The sequence below is a fragment of the Quercus robur genome, chromosome 6 (assembly GCF_932294415.1).
Source record: "Quercus robur chromosome 6, dhQueRobu3.1, whole genome shotgun sequence".
NCBI classification, from domain to species: Eukaryota; Viridiplantae; Streptophyta; class Magnoliopsida; order Fagales; family Fagaceae; genus Quercus; species Quercus robur.
The window spans coordinates 27,117,501-27,140,920 of NC_065539.1; the positions used below are offsets into that span (position 1 = coordinate 27,117,501).

The 23,420-nt window shown below is 33.5% G+C and overlaps 1 protein-coding gene and 1 non-coding gene across 2 annotated transcripts; one reads left to right on the plus strand and one right to left on the minus strand.

Moving 5' to 3' along the window:
• Positions 1 to 2,913: 2,913 nt before the first annotated feature.
• Positions 2,914 to 3,020, minus strand: LOC126690690 (small nucleolar RNA R71). Its single transcript, XR_007644726.1, has one exon. It is a non-coding gene; the product is annotated as a small nucleolar RNA R71 (small nucleolar RNA).
• Positions 3,021 to 3,711: 691 nt separating this feature from the next.
• LOC126690063 (probable glucan endo-1,3-beta-glucosidase A6) lies at positions 3,712 to 23,420 on the plus strand. The gene is made up of 3 exons (XM_050385198.1): positions 3,712 to 4,966; positions 21,885 to 23,201; positions 23,383 to 23,420. Exons 1-3 carry the CDS (start codon positions 3,712 to 3,714, stop codon positions 23,418 to 23,420), a joined length of 2,610 nt encoding a protein of 869 aa, XP_050241155.1.

The window sequence follows — 23,420 nt, forward strand, 5'->3', positions numbered from 1 at the left end:
TTAGAATGTCATGCATTAGAATCAGCCCAAATCTTTTGAATCAGCCCATTAAGTATTTCTTTGATCTTCTTGGATCTTGCTTTAGTAATAGGCCCAACTAGAACATGCAATGGATCCTTGAATGCTTGTTAATTCTCATCAACCAAAAAAAAAAAACCTCCAAAATGATTAAAATACTCCCAAAATCGCAAAAATGACCAAAATGACATCAAATCCTCTAGAATGAGCACAAAATACTGAAACCTCTAAAATGACCAAAATATCCCAAAACCATCTAAATGACTAAATACCTTGAAACTTTTAAATGAGCCTAAAATACTCAAAACCTTCAAAATAACAAAAAATTTTGGGTCATATTGTGTCATTAAGAGGTTTCAGGGATAATGCGATCATTTTTGAGGTTTTAGGATTTTTTTGACAATTTTAGAGGTTTAAGAGTATTTTGGTCATTTCATAGATTTCAGGAGAATACTGGTCCGTTTAGAGGTTTGCGTTTAAAGGTTTCATGGGCATTTTTGGTCATTTGAGGTTTCAGGGATATTTTGTTCATTTTTTAGATTTTGGGGGTATTTTGGTTGGTTTCAAGTTTTTTTATTCATTCTGACGGATTTTAAGGAATTTTGGTCATTTTAACAATGTCATGGTGTATTTTTTTAATCATTTTAGATGTTTTGGACATTTTGGTCATTTATGAGGTATTGAGATTTGACTGTTCATTCTAGCCGTTTCAAGGGTGTTTTGGTCATTTTAGAGTTTTTGGCATTATTTTAGTCATTTAAAAGATTTTGGGGCTATTTTGGTCAATTAAGAGGTTCAGTTTTTTTGTGTGTGTGTGTGTGTGTGTGTGTGTGGGTATTCTAGCAATTTTGGAGATTTTGGGGGTATATTGGTGATAATAGCTTAATTTTGCACATTTATATCATTATTAGAAAGTATTATCTTACTTATTTTGAGTTAATTCATGCATTTTATAGTTGGTTTTGGAATAATGCTAAATAATCAATTTCGTGCTTAATTGAATTTTAATGTGTGAATTTGTCTTTTGTAGGATAATGAAATTAAATAAGTGGATTTGTGCAAAGAAGAAAGTTAATGGACTTTAATTTTACAAGGGTCATGATGAAGTCAAAGAAGGCCAACCCAATTAAATTCAAATTCAATTGGAGCAAGGAATCAAAGGAAATTTGCACTTAATCCAAGTCCAATTCGGATTAGGATTCCAGCCTGTGCACCAGTTAGTATTTGGATCATAACTTTCGGCTCCGATGTCCAATTGAGATGATTCAAGTTAGGCTGGAAAGCTAACTTAAAGGGATACAACTTTGTAGTTTACAAAAAGTCCAAATTATGAATTTAAATGGGGCAAAAAATGTCGGTTAAGTGAAGCCTAGAAACTTGGGATTTCCTCCAAACGGGAATTCAACTTGTAATAGGATTCCTTGACCTATTTATAGGCTGTTTAGGGCAAAATTCAAGAAGGAGAGCTGCTGTAGAACATAATTTAGGTTTTCTTAAAGTTTCTTTACAGTTTTTAGAGTTTTATTTGTGTTATGGCTTGCTAGAAGCCTTGCTAAGGTAAGGGGTGAAACCCAACCATTTATTGGTATGTTCTTAACAATTATTTATTGGTTTTAATGCTTATGTTTTTAGGTTTTTGATTGTTTTACTCATCTAGAAAAGTTTTTAGTTATGTATAATTCTTTGATTTATCGTAGACTCCGGGCATGTGAAATGCTTAGTATTCCCTGTGAACTAATTCACTAGTTTTGTTTTGCCTAAAATCAATCAATTGGATGAAACTACCTTAGACAATTAATTCTTGAGTTTTTATTGTTAATTCATCTGACTAAAATCATCCTTCATATGAATTTTAGTTGAGTTATAAAGTAAATATTGTTAAGACTACCAACAGATGTGTTGTGTGTGGATCCCTAAACCTTAGCACCTTAATATATTGTTATTTTCACTCAATTTAAATTACCTTTACCAAACTACCAAAAATCTCTTTATTTAAACTTTCTTATTTTAGTTTTATTCTCTTGTGGTTTGCTAATCAATTCCCTTTCCCCGGTGGATTCGACCTCGGACTTTCTGAGTTATTACTTCGCGAAAATCCTGCACATGGGAGCATTATTTAAGTCACAGCAAGTTTTTGGCACCGTTGCCGGGGATTAGGCGATTAGAGAAGCGTTCCACTTTGTTTGGAGAGGTTTTCGACATTAAATTTTTTCACATATTTGGTAATATCTCTCCAACTCTTTTATTTTTTAAGTAGTTTAGCTTTCTTTTAGAGTTTTTCTTTCATTTTTACTTCTTTTTATTGTTAAAGGTATTTGTTTTCTTTTCTTTTTCTTTTTCTTTCTTGCTTTACTATTGCATGCGTGTTTGGTGTCGTGATAGTGATAATCGCTTGATTAGAATTGAGTCTGATAATTTGTTTGGCAATTTATTTGATTCTTTTACACATTCTCACACACTTAATATCATGGCGGACTTAGAGAGTAATCATGGTGATGAGAATAATTTAAATAATGAAAACTTCCATGCTCACCAACCCATTAGAACTCTTAGGGATTATTTGCAACCTACTAGGAGTAGTGCACCATCATGCATCATTTTTCCAACTAATGCAAATAATTTTAATTTTAAGCCCGGTATGATTTCATTACTTCCTAAATTTCATGGCTTAGATTCTGAAAATCCTTACCTACACTTTAAGGAATTTGAAGAGGTATGTTCTACCTTCCATGACCAATCATGTAATGAAGAGACCATTAGGTTGAAGTTGTTCCCTTTTTCTCTTAAAGACAAGGAAAAAACTTGGCTTAATTCTTTGAGATCTAGGTCAATTGATACTTGGTAAGAGTGCAAACTCAATTTTTAAAGAAAATTTTCCCAATTCATAGGACTAATGCACTTAAAAGACAAATAATGAATTTTTCACAAAAAGATAACGAGACATTTTATCAATGTTGGGAAAGATTTAAAGATTTGCTTAATGCTTGTCCACATCATGGCTATGAAACTTGGTGTATAATTAGTTTTTTCTATGAAAGTTTAACTCCAAAGATGCGCCAATTTGTAGAGATGATGTGCAATGGAGAGTTTTTGAATAAAGATCCTAATGAGGCTTTTGATTATTTTGATCTCTTAGCTGAGATTGCCCAATCTTGGGATACCACTGATACCTCTGATAGGTTTAGAGCATCCACCAAACCCTTTGGGGATGAGTACCAACTTAGGGAAGATGATGACCTTAGTGCTAGGGTGGCTAGTCTAACTAGGAAGCTTGATGCCATGGAATTAAGAAAGGTCAATGGAATCAATATTGTGCCTAAAATTGATGAAGTTTGTAGAATTTGTGAGGCCATGGAACACCCTACCAATGAATGCCCTACAATTCCAGCTTTTAAAGAGGTGTTGCATGATCAAGCAAATGCTATGAACATGGTGAAAAAATCATACCCTTCCCCCTATTCAGAGACATACAATTCAGGGTGGAGGAATCACCCAAATTTTAGTTGGAGGAATAATAATGTGGTTGCACCTCCTACACATGGTTCTTCAAATTTTGTTCCCTATAATCCCCCTCCAAAGAAGAGTCTTGAGGACACTTTGCAACAATTCATGCAAACTCAATCCACCATTAATAATCAGAACTCATAGGCCATAAATGACATTAGGAGCACTCTCACTAAATTGACCACATCCATGAGCACAAAAGAAAAGGGTAAGTTTCCATCTCAACCACAACCAAACCCCCAAGGTCAATTTTGTGTTAATGATTGTAGTTCCTCTGAAAATAAATTGAGTCAAGTTAAATTTGTAACTACTCTTCGTAGTGGAAAAATCATTGAAAAATATATTCCTAAAAGCAATACACATGATGAGTCTTCCAAAATAAAAAGTTGTGATGAAGTCATTGAGTCTAAATCTAATAAAATTGAAAGGTGTCCCATCCCTGCTCCTTTTCCCCAAAGGTTGATTTCCCCTCAAAAAGTGAATCAAAATTTTGAAATCCTTGAAGTGCTTAAGCATGTTAAAGTGAAAATTCCTCTTTTGGATGCCATAAAGCAAATTCCATCATATGCTAAATTTTTGAAAGATTTGTGTACTGTTAAGCGTAAGCTTAATGTACATAAGAAGGCACTTTTTACTGAACAAGTTAGTGCAATCATTCAAAATAATAGACCTCCAAAGTTTAAAGATCCAAGTTGTCCCACTATTTCATGTGTGATTGGTAATTCAAAAATAGAGAAAGCTTTGCTTGATCTTGGGGCAATAAGTGTGAATCTTTTGCCATATTCAATGTATGAGCAATTAGGTCTAGGCGAGTTAAAACCCACTTCCATAATTTTACAACTTGCCGATCAATCTGTGATTGTTCCAAAAGGTGTTGTTGAGGATGTTTTGGTTCAAGTGGACAAATTTTATTTTCCTGTTGACTTTAATATTTTGGACATGTATCCTGTTTCTAATGCTAATTCTCAAATATCTGTGATTTTAGGACGCCCATTTCTTGAAACTTCTAATGCATTGATAAATTGTAGAAGTGGAGTCTTAAAATTATCTTTTGGCAATATTACCCTTGAGCTTAATATTTTTAATGCTTGTAAGCAAACTAGGGATGAAGAGGATGTGCATGAAGTTAACTTGATTGAAACAATTGTTCAAGACCAAACATTAGAAACTTGTTTAGTCAATTCATGTGATTTTAACTTTGATGAGAATTCTGAAATTGCATACATTCATTGTCTCTTGGAATTTGCACAAGAATTGGAAGTGAGCAATTGGAAATTGAAATACAATGAGTTGCCACCTTGTGAGATAAAGTTGTTCCCATCTAGTGAGCAAGTACCTAAATGGAAGTTGAAACCTTGGCCAAATGATCTTAAGTATGCTTTTCTAGGAACCGATGAGACTTTTTCTATGGTAATATCTTCTGAACTTAATTCCTTGCAAGAATGTAAGTTATTAAATGTTTTGAGTAAACATAAGGGTGTCATAGGGAGGAACATAGCTAACATAAAAGGACTTAGTCCGTTGGTTTGTACTCATAGGATTTATTTAAAGGACAATGACAAACCATCTAGGGAGACTAAACAAATTTTGGAAAAGACGGTTAACCCAAATCATAAAAATTGGTCTTTAAGGTTGAATGATGCACTTTGGGCATACCACACTACCTATAAAAATATTCTTGGTATGTCTCCCTATAGACTTGTTTATGGTAAAGCTTGTCACTTGCCTGTGGAATCGGAACATAAACCATATTGGGCAATAAAGATGTTTAACTTTAACTTAGACAAGGCTAGTTCATTGAGAAAATTGCAATTGAATGAGTTGGAAGAAATTCGGCATGATGCATATGAGAATTCTAGGATTTCTAAAGAAGAAATGAAGGTTTTTCATGACAAACAAATTTTAAGAAAATCTTTTGAACCATCTCAAAAATTTCTTTTGTATAATTCTAGGTTACATTTGTTCCCCTGAAAATTGAGATCTAAATGAACTGAACCTTTTATTGTTAAAAATGTTTTCCCCCATTGTGCCATAGAAATTGAAAATCCTAAGAATGGTAACATATTTAAGGTGAATGGACAATGTTTTAAGCCATTTCTTGATAATTTTTCACAAGAGGAGGAATCCATTAATTTGGAGGATCCCATTTATCAAGACTTGCCAAACAATTAGCACTAGTATTTGTGTCGTAGTTTAGATTGTGTGTGTGTGTGTGTGTGTGTTTTTTTTTTTTTTTTTTTATTAATTTTTTTTTGTTGTTTTGTTTTCTAACCCCTTTTGCAGGTGTTAAACTTTTTTTCTATTCATTTATATTCATCTCTTCAAGGTACTCTCTGTAATCTCTACTCTTTATTGTTTTTCTTTGTTATCATTGAGGACAATTTAAGTTTTAGGTTGGGGGAAGGAACTTGAGATGGTTTGCATTTTGTTTTATTTTATGTTTTTTTTTTTTGGGGGTTGTTTTTAGTGATTTTTGTTTTTGTTTTTAGTCCAATTTCAAAAAAAAAAAAAAAAAAAAAAAGGGTGTTGCTTTAGCAAGAGTTTTAAGTCAAAGTTCTTTATGCTACTTCTATCTAAACAATTCCACTGTTTTTCATGCTTAACTAGTATGCACATGCACTTTAGCCACATGAACATGTTTCTTGGTTGAGAGATAGAGATGACTTTGAAACTCTTGAAAATAAAATGTAGAGACTATAACCCAAGTGAGTTCTTGAGCCATTCATTTTTTTAGAGGGTTATTTTCTTTTGACCTCATTTTTCATTTGGAGGCACATAACTTTGTTGTTGCTTAGTCTCATTATTTTTTGATTTGGTCAAATGCTAAGAATTCATCAAATTTTATGCCACACCTAAATATGTTAAAGTCATGGATTTTGAAGAACTATCCCAATCCTTAAGAGATGATTTTAGGCCATCTTTGTTAATTTTGAGCCTTTATTATTTTCTTTCTTGATACATTACCGCTAGTCACCCATTTGAGCCTATTATTTTAGCCGTTCTTTCTCAAACCCTTTCCTAAGGTGTTCCAAGAATGAATGCAATCAAATTGTTTGATTACGATAAATTTGTGGTAAAATTGTTAGAAGAAAAGGAGGACTCACTCAAAAAAAAAAGAGTCATAAACAGAAAAGGAAAAATGTTGAAAAAAAAAGGGGGAATGTAAAAGAGGAAGAAATAGAGAATGAATTTGTTGATGAAATTTTGAAGAAAAAAAGAAAAAAAAAAGTGAAAGTGCGATATTCAAGAAACTTGAGAGAATAAATTAATTGTCATATATTCAAAAGAAGTTGTCTCTCTAATTATTCTTGGGAACACTTTTTATTTTTACCTATACTTTTTGTTCTAAATTCCTCCTCTTTACCCTACATTACGTACCAATGAAAGCCTTATTTGATCTTAAGGAAGGTATGGTTCGGATCTTGACATGACTAATCAATGTGTGTGGTGTAATATTCTTAGTGTTTGGCATCCTTTCATGAGACTATAAATATCTTTTATTTTGCTTCACCATTCTTCATCTTCTTTATATATGAGATATTAGTCTTTGTTTTATATTATTCTGCTCACATATGTTTGAGAGTGTTACACCCTTTTCAAAGTGATTTTATTTGTTGAGTGTTAACAACTGTGAGATTTGAGTTGAAGCATTACTTTGGATAGAAATTCAAACCATATTTTATCTTAAGACTAAGGTTGTGTTTGTGTTGGCTAAACTATTCACACACTAAGTATTGATGGCATGTGGAATGTCTTTGGTGTTTGTTAGTGTTTTGACCTTTGATTAACTATTTCTACTAAAGTAATATTTTTTTTGTTATTTTGTGTCTTTGTCTTGAGTCGCTTAAATTGCTAGGGACTAGCAATGAGCTGGTTGAGGAATGTGATAATAGCTTAATTTTGCACATTTATATCATTATTAGAAAGCATTATCATACTTATTTTGAGTTAATTCATGCATTTTATAGTTGGTTTTGGAATAATGCTAAATAATCAATTTTGTGCTTAATTCAATTTTAATGCGTGAATTTTTCTTTTGTAGGATAATGAAATTTAATAAGTGGATTTGTGCAAAAAAGAAGTTAATGGACTTTAATTTTACAAGGGCCATGATGAAGCCAGAGAAGGCCAATCCAATTAAATTCAAGTCCAATTGGAGTAAGGAATCAAAGGAAATTTGCACCTAATCCAAGTCCAATTCGGATTAGGATTCTAGCTTGTGCACCAGTTAGTATTTAGAGCATAACTTTCGGCTCTGATGTCCAATAGAGATGATTCAAGTTAGGCTGGAAAGCTAACTTAAAGGGCTACAACTTTTTAGTTTACGTAAAGTCCGAATTATGAAGCTAAATGGGCCAAAAATGTCGATTAAATGAAGCCTAAAAACCTGGGATTTTCTCTAAACGGGAATTCAACTTGTAATAGGATTCCTTGACCTATTTATAGGCTATTTAGGGCAAAATTCAAGAAGGAGAGCTGCTGTAGAACATAATTTAGGTTTTCTTAAAGTTCCTTAACAGTTTCTAGAGTTTTATTTATGTTATGGCTTGCTAGAAGCCTTGCTAAGGTAAGGGGTGAAACCCAACCGTTTATTGGTATGTTCTTAACAATTATTTATTAGTTTTAATACTTATGTTTTTATGTTTTTGATTGTTTTATTCATCTATAAAAGTGTTTAGTTTTGTATAATTCTTTGATTTATCGTAGACTCCGGGCACGTTAAATGCTTAGTATTCCCTGCGAACTAATTCACTAGTTTTGTTTTGCCTAAAATCAATCAATTGCATGAAACTACCTTAGACAATTAATTCTTGAGTTTTTATTGTTAAATCATCCGACTAAAATCATCCTTCGTATGAATTTTAGTTGAGTTGTAAAATAAATATTGTTAAGACTACCAATAGATGTGTTGTGTGTAGATTCCTAAACCTTAGCACCTTAATATATTATTATTTTCACTCAATTTAAATTACCTTTACAAAACTATCAAAAATCTCTTCAATTAAACTTTATTATTTTAGTTTTATTGTCTTGTGGTTTGTTAATCAATTCCCTTTTTCCTGTGGATTCGACCTTAGACTTACCAAGTTATTACTTCGCGACAATTCTGCACTTGGGAGCATTATTTAGTCGCAGCAAGTTTTTGGTGCCGTTGCCGGGGTAAAGGGAATTGATTAGCAAACCACAAGAGAATAAAACTAAAATAATAAAGTTTAACTAAAGAGATTTTTGGTAGTTTGGTAAAGGTAATTTAAATTGAGTGAAAATAACAATATATTAAGGTGCTAAGGTTTAGGGATCCACACACAACACATCTATTGGTAGTTTTAACAATATTTATTTTATAACTCAACTAAAATTCATACGAAGGATGATTTTAGTCGGATGATTTAACAATAAAAACTCAAGAATTAATTGTCTAAGGTAGTTTCATGTAATTGATTGATTTTAGGCAAAACAAAACTACTGAATTAGTTCGCAGGGAATACTAAGCATTTAACGTGCCTGGAGTCTACGATAAATCAAAGAATTATACAAAACTAAACACTTTTATAGATGAGTAAAACAATCAAAAACATAAAAACATAAGCATTAAAACTAATAAATAATTGTTAAGAACATACCAATAAACAGTTGGGTTTCACCCCTTACCTTAGCAAGGCTTCTAGCAAGCCATAACACAAATAAAACTCTAAAAACTGTTAATAAACTTTAAGAAAACCTAAATTATATTCTACAGCAGCTCTCCTTCTTGAATTTTTCCCTAAAGAGCCTATAAATAGGTCAAGGAATCCTATTACAAGTTGAAACTCTGAGGATATTCCAGGTTTTTAGGCTTCACTTAACCGACGTTTTTGGCCCATTTAACTTCATAATTCGGACTTTTCATAAACTACAAAGTTGTAGCCCTTTAAGTTAGCTTTCCAGCCCAGCTTGAATCATCTCGATTGGACATCGGAGCCGAAAGTTATGCTCCTGGTGCACAGGCTGGAATCCTAATCTGAATTGGACTTAGATTAGGTGCAAATTTCCTTTGATTCCTTGCTCCAATTGGACTTGAATTTAATTGGGTTGGCCTTCTTTGACTTCATCATGGCACTTGTAAAATTAAAGTCCATTAACTTTCTTCTTTGCACAAACGCACTTATTTAATTTCATTATCCTACAAAAGACAAATTCACGCATTAAATTTCAATTAAGCACAAAATTGATTATTTAGCATTATTTCAAAACCAAATATAAAATGCATGAATTAACTCAAAATAAGTATGATAATACTTTCTAATAATAATATAAATGTGCAAAATTAAGCTATTATCAATTGGCCATTCTAGTGATTTCAAGTGCATTTTTACCAAAATTTCCTACACTAAAAAAAATTATCTTACTCGTGAGAATACCAAAATATCAAAAAACCGTTAAATACCCCAAAACCTCTAAAATGACCTAAATATACCGTTAGAACTGTCCAAATGACTAAAATCCACCACAAGTGTGACAAATATCAAAAAAACCTAAAAAACAGCCAAAACGCACGCAAAACTTGCAGGACGACCACGATACCCCCCAAAGCTTTTTAAATGACCAAAATACCGTTGAAAGCTCAAAAATAAGAAAAATACAATCAAAGCCTCCAAAATTACCAAAATAGTCGTTGTTAGGACATATGTGATTCACTTATTAGGAACATTTGTCACTATTTTATGTGATTGGCTTATCCTTTGACAAAACGCATTTTACTTGTATTTGGGTAGATCTAGGATGTGTTTAATACTTCAAGAAACTGTGTTTCAAGATCAAGTGTTGAAGACATGCAAATCTGTCCAAGATTCAAGTTGAAAAAGTGATGTTCATTAAAGCTCGACTACTAGCTATCCATCGAGCTTAAGAAGTTGTTCTAGCCCCGAGGCTCGACAACTGCTCAACAGCACCTCGACAGATAACTATCTGTCGAGTTTTATGAAAAACAGAATTCCAATTCTGTTTTGACTCTAATCCGGGATTATGTGTTTGGGCTTTCTTTTCTTCTAACCCTAGACATATAAAAGGACTATTTTAAGGGCCGTCAAAGTGTGCACAAGTGTTGAGCAAAGTTTTGTTCAAGCAATTTGTAACCGGAGACAAAGTTTTGCCCTATTTCATCATTCTTGTGAAGAAGTTGCTGTGTATGTGCACCGTAGGGTTTTGTGACCAAGTATCTTTTTGATCTTCATCGTTGGGATGAACTGAAGAACTTTGCTGCCAACAACCTTCTTTAGTTGGTGATTGAAGTCGCATACTAGGATCCGCGCATTGGTTAGTCACGTACTTGGGAGCCATGCTTCAAAAGGGAAATTATCACTACAGAACAAGTCCAATTGGGTATTGAGGTAAAGGTTCAACTGTAGGTTGGTATTAGGTATTGAGATTCCTTTACTTGTAACCGCTTGTTTTGATAATAGTGGAATTTCGGGAGTGATGACCTGAAAATCACCCGGTGGGGTTTTTGCCGTTAGGTTTTCCCCATTTGTAAACAAATCACCGTGTTATTTATTTTCTGCTGCATAATTAGTTTATTAGTGATTTGTTTGTGCTACCACGCGCTTTGCATATTAATTTAATTAATTAATAAACCTGACTAATTAATCAATTAATTTATCACAAGGAGTTAATTCGTTTTTGGCCTATCAGCCGTAAACTAAACCAAAATACTAACAAAATCTCTCAAACGAACAAAATACCCTTGAAACGTTAAAAATGACCAAAATACCCTCAAAACCTCTAAAATGACAAAAATACCCCAAAAACAAGTGGCTAGCTTTTGTGGCAATGCCTTTAGTAAAGAATTTTTTTCGTCACTAATGGTGACCTTCTGTGACAAATTTATTTTTGTTGCCAAATATGTTCCCAATAAACTTATAGTGACAAAATTATTTTGTCACCAAAATGTTATACTTTTAGCAATGAAAAATTTTGTCGCCTTAGAGCAATTAAGTTTCGTGCTTGACTTTTTGATTTGGCTCCTAACTTTTGAACTTGAATTTTTGGACTTAAATAAATAAAACCCTAACTTAAATCTTTAGCGATGAATTATTTCGTCACTAAAGGTTATCTTCCGCTACAAATCTGTTTTTGTCACCAAAAATTTCCCGCAAGTTTATAGTGACGAATATTATTTTGTCACTAAAAGTTATCTTTTGTGATAAGAGAGAGATTTATGGAAAAGAAAAAAAAATCATACAAAGTAATAAAGAGTAGATGAAGAAAATAAAAAAAATAAAAGAAAACAAACGCCAATTAATCTTAATTGGAAAATAAAGAGGTTGTCAAGACTCAACTGAGTGAAAAATAAAATAGAAATGACCAAATATAGGACATTAAATAACTAACAATTAAATACAATCATACAAAATTTAAACTTAAAACTAATCAAACTTTAACGAGGGAAACGATATTTCCTATCGTAATTAAAAGGGAGATCTTCTCTAGTAATAATAGAATTTACATAAGAAACAAAATCGTCAATTTATTTTCTTTTTTTTTTATTAATTTAAACTTATTTAAAAACACAAAAGATATTAAAATCCTTAAAATGTTTATGATCTTCATACACCATGACTTTTAAAAATCTAATGAACTGTTCTTCTTTTCATTTAATCTCTATGATATGCAAATTATCAGTTGGTAAATATATGATAATGATAAAAAACGTTACAAATGAAATCATGAAAAAAATGATAAAACTAATTAGTCATTATCATTATGGAGTATTAGTCTTCTTTTTTTACGCATCTAAGGATGTGGAATAAATAGAGTTTACTTACGGTATATGTAAAGATTTACATTAAAAAAAAGGGGTATGTAATTTTTTTTTTTTTAAGAAAAAGATATATGTAAGGTTTTTATTAACTTAAAAGACAATAAAAAATCAATTATTAATAACTACAACATTAATTACTCCATAGATCACACACAATACTACATTCAATATTCTAAACATCTTATAAATTACAACCCAAATCCATCATACAACTATACAAATCAAATAGATACTCAAAAAAAAAAAAACAAAAAAAAAAAAAAAAACAAAACTACACAATAAAACCTTGAATATATAACATGAATTACCTTCTAATTTACTGCTTGAAATTTTCACTTATTGGAAGAGAATCGCTAAAGTTCTTAGGTAACACCAAGACAAGGTACACAAATTTTAATTTTCAACTTCCATTAAAGCAAAGATTGTCCACAGTGTTTCATTTAATTAGTATTACTATTGAATTGATACTACAAAATCCCTATTTATCATTTGTTACAAGTAAAATGAGTCACGCGTCTATATAAAAACTTTCGCATGCATGTTTCCACATGCCAATGGAGTATATAGACATTCAACTTCCATGATAGAAGCATACACTATCCACAATATTTCATTTGATTAGTATTACTATTGGTACTAGACTAAAGAGCTTCTCTTTACCATTAATTTGCTACAAGAAAAAATAATTCAAGCTAATATATCAAAAACTTGGCATGCATGTTTTCACGTGCCAAATGAGTATGTCGATATTACACTTGTTTAAGTAGTTTTATCACACCACTAATGTATACAGTAATTTTTAAAATACACTAATAACTAAATGCTTTTTGTAGTATTCTGCAGTAAAATAATGTGTAAAACAAACTACTTTTTAAGAGACAGAGAGAGAGGTTATTTTTATTGGTGACCTTATGGACTTCCTCAAGTTGTATATTACAACATGAATTGGTATTTATTTTTTTCTTTTTTTTTTTCATTATTGGTTTTTATTTTGGTTTCTAGGACTTTGTTTTTAGCTATATGTTTTTGTTATGGAAAAATGGAAATTTAACATAAAATTGTAGGCCAATTCTAACCGTATACAAATTCTGAGCAATATCATTCAAAGTGAAGCATTTTATCATCATATATTGGATGATTTATAATTTTACCTACAAACTAACATTTAATTTCTTTGCTTCATCAAGAATATAATCTGGCTATAAAAGGAAAAAAAAAGGGTTTTTTAACACATCAATTTGTACCAATTGCTACAACATCATATGGCTAGAAACAAATAAGAAAAATTCTCTATTAGAGCTCACAAGTATTTTGTATGAGTCCATTTGGCATCCCAGAAAGCTAAAAATGTAAAAATATTGGAGTGGGTCATTGGGATCATGAATGCTCTCCTTATGGAAACGAGGAATTGCATGTAACTTCCAAAATGTATTCGATTGACTTAGAGATGTACAAATTAGTCAATCGACTATGGTAGGATAAAGGTTTCAAAAATTAAATAAAACAATTCTACAATAAATAAAAAAAAAATGTTGCGATATGATTATGAAATGCATCCTACATTAAATTAGTCCAAATTGCAAAAAAAATAAATAATAATAATAATAATAATAATAATAATAATAATAATGACGATGATGATGAGACCACCTAGAAAAAAAATAGTTTCATCACATGAGCTTTGCATGTGCGATGAGGCTTTTTCTTTTTTTGTTTAATATTATAATTTTCAATTCATTCATCTATTTTCGTACATTGAAAATCTGTAATAAATTTAAGTTTGCTGAATGACTATAAATTTTTCTATTCAAAATAAAAGAGAACATATAAGAAGCAAGAAAAAAAAGTGTGTTTGTTTAAATTTAAAAAATGATAAAGAGTTGTGGAGGAAAATATGGTGTGTCTTAAAAAAAAAAAAAAAAAGATTATAAAATGCTGAGGATGTGACTTTAATGGAAGCTTTTAAATTGTGAGCTTTCATTTTAAGAATTTGTCACCCTTGATTGGAAACTTGTAAGTGAGCAGAGAGTAGATATTTTGAGATATCCAAGATTTAGAGTCCATGGTTTAAACGAGAATTGATGAATTATTTGATTTGTTTTGAAGGTAACATTAATATTAATGCACACAGTTGTAAAATTAATTACAAAGATAACGTTAATATTTTAGAAAATTAAACTTAAGATTATAAGTTTTATGGGCTTCTTGGAAACTAAAGAAATAAGATTTAGTGGGTCATAAACTCAAGCCCAAGTAGGAAACGTGCTTAACGTGAAAGAGCTGAAGAGTAGAGAGTAGAGTCTTATGGTTTTTTGTGTTGAAAGGTAGAGAAAGAGAGACCACGAGATTAAGAGCGAAAGAGTTCTACATCTGTGTGGTTCAAGTAGTCAGGTATACAGGGGCGGAGCCAGAAATTTTTGTTTGGGGGGGGGGGGGGGGGCGATTTGTGTTGCTAATTTATTAGTCTATACAAACTTTTATACACATACACAAACACATGTATCTATACACACACAAAAAATTAGCATCTTTCATAATGAATCCTTAAAACTAAATGTTTCATAGAATTAAATTAATCTTTCACCATCTTCCATAATGAAATCCTTACAGTTTTCATTTTCAATATAAGTTACTAAATTGTCTACCGTTGTGAGTAAAAAAATTTCAATTAAACTAATGAAGTGTTCAAAGACATAAATGATTCAAAACTTTAGAAAATACGAGAATGCATTTTACCATAAAAAATGAATTTGAGAAATAATACATTCTCTATAACTACTAGACAAATTGGACAATTTTTTTTAAGAACATTATTGGACCAACTCAAATAGTTGGGGGGGGGGGGGGGGCCAAGTCCCATTTTTGAGGGCTAATTATGAAAATATTAAATATTTCTATATAGTAAAAAAAAATTTCAAAAATTTTGGGGGGGCCATGCCCCCCCCCCCCCCCCCACCTTAACATGTAGCTCCGCTCCTGCGCGCAGGTATATATCTCTCTCAAAGATCTATGGGAATAACCTATGAAGTTAGTGGTCTAATAGATTTGCATGAAAGTTTCGAGATTTCTCTTACGGATATTCCATACGAACTCATGGATATGTAGTGTTGAGTTCATGACCCTTGTGATCTAGAATATTGTTTCAACTTTCTAAAACTTTTGTTAGTACATGCGACAGATTACTAAGTTTTCTTACAGGTAGAGATCTCTATGGTTGCTATATGATAGGGAGTATTTTGACTAACTCCATAGCTACTCTTCCGGAGTGTGCTACTCTTCCTAAATAAGTTAGTCTTCCGAAGAGCACCTACTCACCAAAAGCGGAAGACCAGATGCGACCATCATGGAAATATGTCATGACCAAAAGCTAATGAGTACGACCAAGCACACTGAACTCATGTTTCAATGCCTACATTACTTAAGACTCTCCCACATGCACACGGCTGCCGGTAATAGGATAAACTTTATCTCCTATAAACCAGTTGAGGATAACTCCTCACTCCTTCTGGATCATCTATGGGATAGTTCCCAACTCTTACACGTTAGCTATGGGATGACCCCATATCCCTACGATTCAACTAATGTGATCATCCAAAAGCTCCTATATAAACATTGAGATACTTCAATCCCAAGGTATGGAAAAATACTCTCAAAAACTCCTCTCCAAAAAGTTCACCATCAGTTTCTAATTTGACTTTTAGAGGGTCTTAGGCCGGCACCACACTGGTGTTCTTTGAAGGTGTTTCTATTTTTTGCAAGTTCACTACACTTTATCTTTCATCGAAGACGGCAGGTTTGGGCGATAGACCTACTGACGATTTTGAGCATTATCACTATATATATATCGGGTTGGTTAGGATCTGCAAGCATGTATTTACTTTGAAGTCAACTTGTACTGGGAGTGTTTCCAAATAACATAGATAATTACACAAGGTTATTTGGCTCATTGGAATTGTACCAGGTAATGATTTTTGGAATACCCGATAAAACAATTATGCCTTAAACTAGCTGTAGTTTCAGAATTAGTTGTAAGATATGAATTTTAAGCGTGCGTTTGCGTGCAAATTATTTTGCCTTTGCATTTTTTGTTGGGTCTCATGGCACTGTTCACGACCCAGCCAAAAACGCAAAAATGTGCATAACCATGCATTTCTGAGTCCCATAACATTATTCACACATTTAAAAATTATTTTGTTACAATGTTTTTAGCAATAAGTTTTCTGTTTTCAACAAAATAAGCAGTATCCAAACAAACCTTAAAAGTGAAATTTATATTTTCGTTGCTGCCCTAGCATATTCATTCTTATTGAGTTGTTTTGTCCTTATTTAGGTTCTAGTTGACATTGTTTCAGACAATTGAGGTGAAGTTTGGTTTAGTGACTAGAGATAAGTGAAACATCTCTCAAGACATGTATTATATATATATATATATATATATATATATATATATATATATATACACATTTGCAAAAGTGAAGTTTCAAAAAATTAAATAATTGTCAATCCATTATACATAATTGAATTTTATTATGTCTTGTAAATTATTTTGAAATTGTATATGTTAAGAATGACTCAAAAACTATATTTTTGAGAAAGTATTCATTATATGATATATGATTGGTATTGGTATTGGAAATACTATAGTAAAGTAAAAAATGTTTTCAAATGGTTAGCTAGACAATCTGCAGCCTTTGTTAACATAGGAATAAGTATTGGTCTTCGGTCGAAGTAGTATTATTGTGGTGTGGTATAGTGTTATTGTTTGTTCTTAGTATTGTCTCTCTGAGGTTATTGTTATTTTTTCCCATGGGAGTCACCCACCGAGTGTTTTAGCAGTTTATGTCTTGTCTAGCTAATGTTTTCTATAGGGATTTATTGTTGTTGGCCTTTATAAGTGGGAAAAATTATTTATTACTATATTATATTTTTTATACATATTTAGTGTATTTTAGCTAACTAAAATGGTTACTATTTTCTTCTTTAAAAAAAATGGTTACTATTTTATTTACTGGTTTCAGTGTAAAAGTTAAAAGTTTCATTTTTGACCATTTTATAAGATATATTATATTACTGTTAAAACTATATATAAGTGTTTTGTAAATATTATATTTTGTCAATGATACTATTATTCTATTTTGAGAGACATCCTCATGTTATATGGTCTCTTATTGGGCTTTTAGTTCACCCTCCCTTTTTCCACCCTTTCAGATTAGAGTCATGGAATCTCTTTTGGTGCATGATCATAGGAGCCATAGATTGAAGACTAAAATTGGAGCTATGTTAGTTAAATGTTTTCTTAGGATAGTGAGCTTAGTGCTGATGAAACTATTTGAGATTGTATTTAAAGACTATATTTTTAAAGTTTTAGTTTGATGGATTTTATAAAATAAACTTGATGGTTTGGTTTCTAATTTGTATATATTTAATTAGGCTCTATTCTATTATTTTAAAATTATATCAATATATATATATATATATATATATATAAATATAAAAGACAAGTTTCATATCTAAATTCTTAGTATGGGTTTAGGGCGTGATAATATATTATCATGCGCTACGCACAAATCCGCTACTAATTAGAAGTTAAGACCCTTGTATGTAAGCATTGAAAGATTGATTAAGGGGAATAAAGTCAAAACATGATTATGATAATCATTAAAATTTGGGTCGACTGTCAGTAGAATAGGAGGAAACGACTGGTGTCATTGATGGTTCTCCCATCGAGGATAGGTGTTTGGCTGGCATATTGAGTTTCTTTGATTGGATTGGCTGGTGGCAGATTAGGTAGCAAGTATGGTGGCATGGTTGCGGTTGTGGTTGTGGTTGCGGCAATGGGAGGTCGGGTTTCTTATGTTGATGCCCTTTCTGTAACTTTTTTTTGTTTTTGACCATTGCTAAGAAAGGCTCCGGGAGTTCAAAGTACGAGGTTACTTAAATCTTGTTAACGATAATTATTGATAGTACCATTAATGAGAGACTCCATTTTTTCAAAATTTCTAGAGAATGAGGAAAAATATTTGGGAAAATTACACTTTACCACCCTAAACTATACCCCATTTTACACTTACCACCCTAAATTATGGGAATGAACACTTACCCCACTAAACTATTAACAATGTAACACTTTGCACCCCACTATCCATTTGTCCGATAAGTTTGACAGAAACCAAGTCAAAGACCAAAATACCCCTATGTCAAAGACCAAAATACCCTTGTCATTCTCAGTCAAACATGAAGCTCTCTAGTCTCTCCCACTCTGTTTCATCGATTAAAAAAAAAACCAACGGAAGAAGATAAGAAAATACAAACAAAAATTTGAAACAATCAAAACCTGTAAATAATTCAAAACCATTTGATGAGATGCATAGAATCTAAAGAGTCCAGCCAAAAAATATGCAAGGACCCACCATCTTCACCGTTTCCTTAAGGTCCTTTGGCACCAGCAAAAAATAAAAACTTAAACTTATAAATTGAGATGAACATCAAACCCAGAAATTTACATGAAATCCAAAAAATGAAATGAACATCGAACCCAAAAATTAATATCAAACAACAAACCCAGAAAAATTACTTCAAACCTGCAAATTTACAACCCAGAAATAAACATAAAGAGAGATCAAGCAACAAACCCACTGAGATGAACAACCCAGAACCCAAAAGCAGCTCCTTATTTCAGTCATCAACAAACCCAGACCCCATAATCTCTACTTCGGTCATCCACTTCGTCAATGGCCAGATCTGAAACGTCACACCGAGTTTAATCCCACCCATTCTTTTAGACCCCTCCACTAGTGTTAATACCCTTTCTCTCACCACCGAGTCACTGAATTGCAAGGCCAACAATGATGGCTTTCGTGACTCGATTTCAACGAGCTCGATCTGGGCTTACCCATTTCATGGCTTTCATCTCTTCAGAAGCGCCACTTAAGACCCACAACCAGCAGCGTGATCAGCTGTCATCAACGTGGACTGGGCAGGCGAAAATGGCCAACTGGCCTTAAAATTGTAACTATCTAGTTAGTAGGTGTTGTTTAGAAACATATTTTGTTTATAGCATCTCGAGTTTTAAAGAGTCGATTTTGGTCTTCAAAATCGAGTCTTTAACGCTCGATTTGTAGCTTGGACCAACTCTGATGTGGCAGAAGTGCCACATGGCATTTACATGGAAATCGAGTCTCTAAGACTCGATTTCTAAGCCCTATATATATCACTCAGACCAAACCAAACACCAGAGAGCATCAGAGGAAAAACCCAGAAAAAAGAAAAGAAAACCAGAAACAGAGAGAGAGAAGATCGAGATCGAAGACCCAGGCGCGCGCGGCATGACCAGAAACTGACCAGCGACCCAGGCGGCCTGGGGCTCGCGCCGGCCAGCGTCGAGCGCGGCCAGGGGCTCGCGCGCGAGCCTGGGTCGCGCGCCGCCAGGGGCTCGCGCGCGAGCCTGGGTCGCGCGCCGCCAGGAGCTCGCGCGCGACGCTGGCCAGCGCGAGCCCCAGGCCGCGCGCGATGCTGGCCGGCGCGAGCCCCAGGACGCGCCGGTGAGGTTCTCTGTTTCTCTCCCTCTGATCTGATCTGACTGTGTGTTTCTCTTTCTCTCCCTCTGATCTGATCTGCTCTGCGTAGTGACTTAGAGTTTTTTTAAAAAAATTTTGGGTTTGAAATCGAGTCTTAGAGACTCGATTTCCAGGTGGAAATCCATGTGGACAAAGTGCCATATCAGAACCGGTCTAAACATACAAATCGAGCCTCAAAGAGTCGATTTTGAAGCCCAAAATCGACTCTTTAAGACTCGAGATGCTATAAACAAAATATGTTTCTAAACAGCACCTACTAACTAGATAGTTATGATTTTAAGGCCAGTTGGCCATTTTCGCCGACTGGGCAGCACCATTGGGAGCGGAGAAAGATTAAAAGAGGGAGAGAGATTGAACCTAAGAGAAATTTGAGAGAGTTCAAAATTGTGTTTTTGTTGAGGGGCATTTAGGGAATTTAGGGCTTCCACTGTAATTTCCGTCCCATCTTAACAGCTCATTAAACGGTGGGGTGCAAAGTGTTACATTAGCAATAGTATAGGGGGGTAAGTGTGCATTCCTATAGTTTAGGGTGGCAAGTGTAATATGATGTATAGTTTAGGGTGGTAAAGTGTAATTTTCCCAAAATATTTTATAAAATTGGTTCTGCATAAATTTTCAGTACCAATTTTAAACTTAAAAAACAACCCAGTCAAATGCCGGTTACAGCTTGTTTTCTTTGTTTCCAAAACTAAAAACTGTGAATCAGGCACTTAAACCTACCAAGACAAAAACCCCTTGTCAACCAAACTACAACAATAGTCCGGAATAACAACTTCTCTATTTAAAGAGTTTTTTTTTGTTTTTTTTTTATTATTATTATTTTTATTTAAGATCCGCTTTATTTGAAGTGAGATGGAATGAGGCAATTTAAGATTAAAACAAAATTATGAAAATTTTCATATAAAAAAATATATTAAAATTTTATTTTTTATATTTAATGACACATATATGTATAATATCATGTCATTTAAAATTTTAAGTGAAATGCATTAGGTATATTATAGGATCTGTAATGTTTATCACAACAATAAAATCAATTCATTTGGAAAGAAAGAAAGGGTCCATTTGGATAAAATTTGTTTTGCTGAAACTGAAAATTGAAAACACTGTAACAAAATAATTTTTAAATGTGTGAATAGTGCCGTAAAACCACTTTTTAATGAAAAAAGTTGCTGAAGAGTGGAATTTGTGGATCTATGAACAGTGCACGGGTGCACTGTTCACCATGAAAAAGTTAACAAATGCGGGCTAAAAAAAAGGGGGGGAAACGCAGAAGAAGCAAAACGTGGACGTGATAAGTTAGATCTAAACAGCACCAAGGTATACTTTTTTTTGCTTTTTTCTGATTTTTTTTTTTTTTTTTTTGGTTATTTTGTTTAACTTACCCCCCAACGACTCTATTTTTTATTTCTTCTTTTTCTCTTTTTAAAAAGTAACAACCCTCCTTGAACTGGGAAAGGAAGGATGAGAAAACAACTAGAATCCAGAAGACAAAAGAAGACCCCACACCCTCTTTGATTTCATGACCTTTGCCGTTTTCTTTATAATTCGTTATTATTAATTGGTCATTTGGGTTTGACGCTTTCTTTCGTATTCTTGTTATAGCACCATAATAGAATCCCATTTTCAATCTTCAACAAACTCACAAAGATGGTTGTGCTATATATATAAAGCTTCTACCTTCTTGAACATCTAGTCTTCACTTATTTACATTAATATATATATGCACGCTTTCTGCATTTTCTCTCTTCTTTAAAAGCAAGCCATTACTACCACCAAAACACCATTCCATCCCATATGCATTTAGGAGCTTCATTATTCAGACACATTTATTGTTGAGCAAAGCAAAAAGAAAGATGGGTCTTGTTATTGTTTTATTTCTCTTATCTCTTCTCGGTCTCTCACGTAAGTTCTTTAACAAATTGATCAACCCATCTTAATTTTACAAAGTAAATATACTAATACCACTTTCTTTTACATGACAGGTCATACAGAAAGTTGGAGCGAGGTTGGCATTAACTATGGCACCATAGGGAACAATTTGCCGTCACCACATGAATCCATTAAGCACATCAGATCTATGAAAGCTAGCCGTGTGAAGCTGTACGATTGCAATCCTGAAATCTTGAAAGCACTATCAGGGACCAGGATCCAAGTTTCCATTATGGTCCGAAACAATGAAATCTCAAGCATTGCTTCAAGCCAGACCGTAGCTGACCAATGGGTCAAGACCAATGTCCTTGCTTACTACCCCAAAACTCTGATCCGAATCATACTTGTTGGCAACGAAGTCCTTAGTTACAATGATCAGAAAATGTGGTGTGATCTTGTCCCGGCCATGCGTAAAATCCAACATTCTCTCAGAGCACATAACATCACAAACATCAAAGTGGGTACTCCCTTTGCCATGGACGTAATGCATTCAACTTTTCCACCATCATCTGGGACGTTCAGGTCCGATATAACTGCCACCGTGATGTTACCATTGCTAAAATTCTTAAAGGGTACTCACTCTTTTTTCTTCATCGATGTGTACCCTTATTTCCCTTGGTCAGCCAACCCCAACAACATTCACATTGATCAAGCACTACTAAAAGAAACTTTTCATTATACTGACCTCGTAAATGGCTTAATCTACACAAATCTTCTTGACCAAATGCTCGACTCTGTGATCTTCGCCATGACCAAGCTCGGGTACCCAGACATACGGCTTTCGATAGCTGAGACAGGCTGGCCAACCGCAGGTGATGCAAATCAACACGGAGCGAATGTCCACTTTGCAGCCACGTACAACCGAAATCTGGTGAAAAAGATTGCAGCAAAACCAGCAATTGGAACCCCAGCAAGGCCTGGCATGGTCATACCAACATTCATATTTGCATTGTACAATGAGAACCAAAAGAGTGGTCCAGGGACAGAGCGGAACTGGGGCTTGTTACACGCAGATGGGACACCGGTTTACAATATCGACTTGAGTGGGAAGCAAGCAGCTTTCTCATCAGACTTTGTACTACCGGTGCCCGTGGGGAATCATAATGTGACGCATAGGCATAGGGGAGAGGCTTGGTGTGTGGCGAAGGCAGAGGTGGATTTGAATGCGCTACACTCGGCATTGTCGTTTGCATGTGGTCTATGTGAGACCTGCGGTGCTCTTGCGCCTGGGAGAGAGTGTCATGTACCAGGTTCAAATTCATTGACTTTACATGCAAGTTTTGCGTTCAGCTCTTACTTTGCAAAGTTCCACAATCTGGGTGCGACTTGTGACTTTAACGGACTTGCTACGCTAACCACAAACAATCCCAGTGAGTTTTTTCAATTGGAACTTAATTTCCCAATCCCCCATTACATCAAGTTTGTTTGATTATATATATATATATATATATATATATATATATATATATATATATATTTATATCATACCAATTAATTTACTCTTCTGCGTGCTTTATTTTCTAACTTATAGTATTTATATATATGGAGCAGGTCATGGATCTTGCATGTTCCCAAGTGTAACTCTTTGA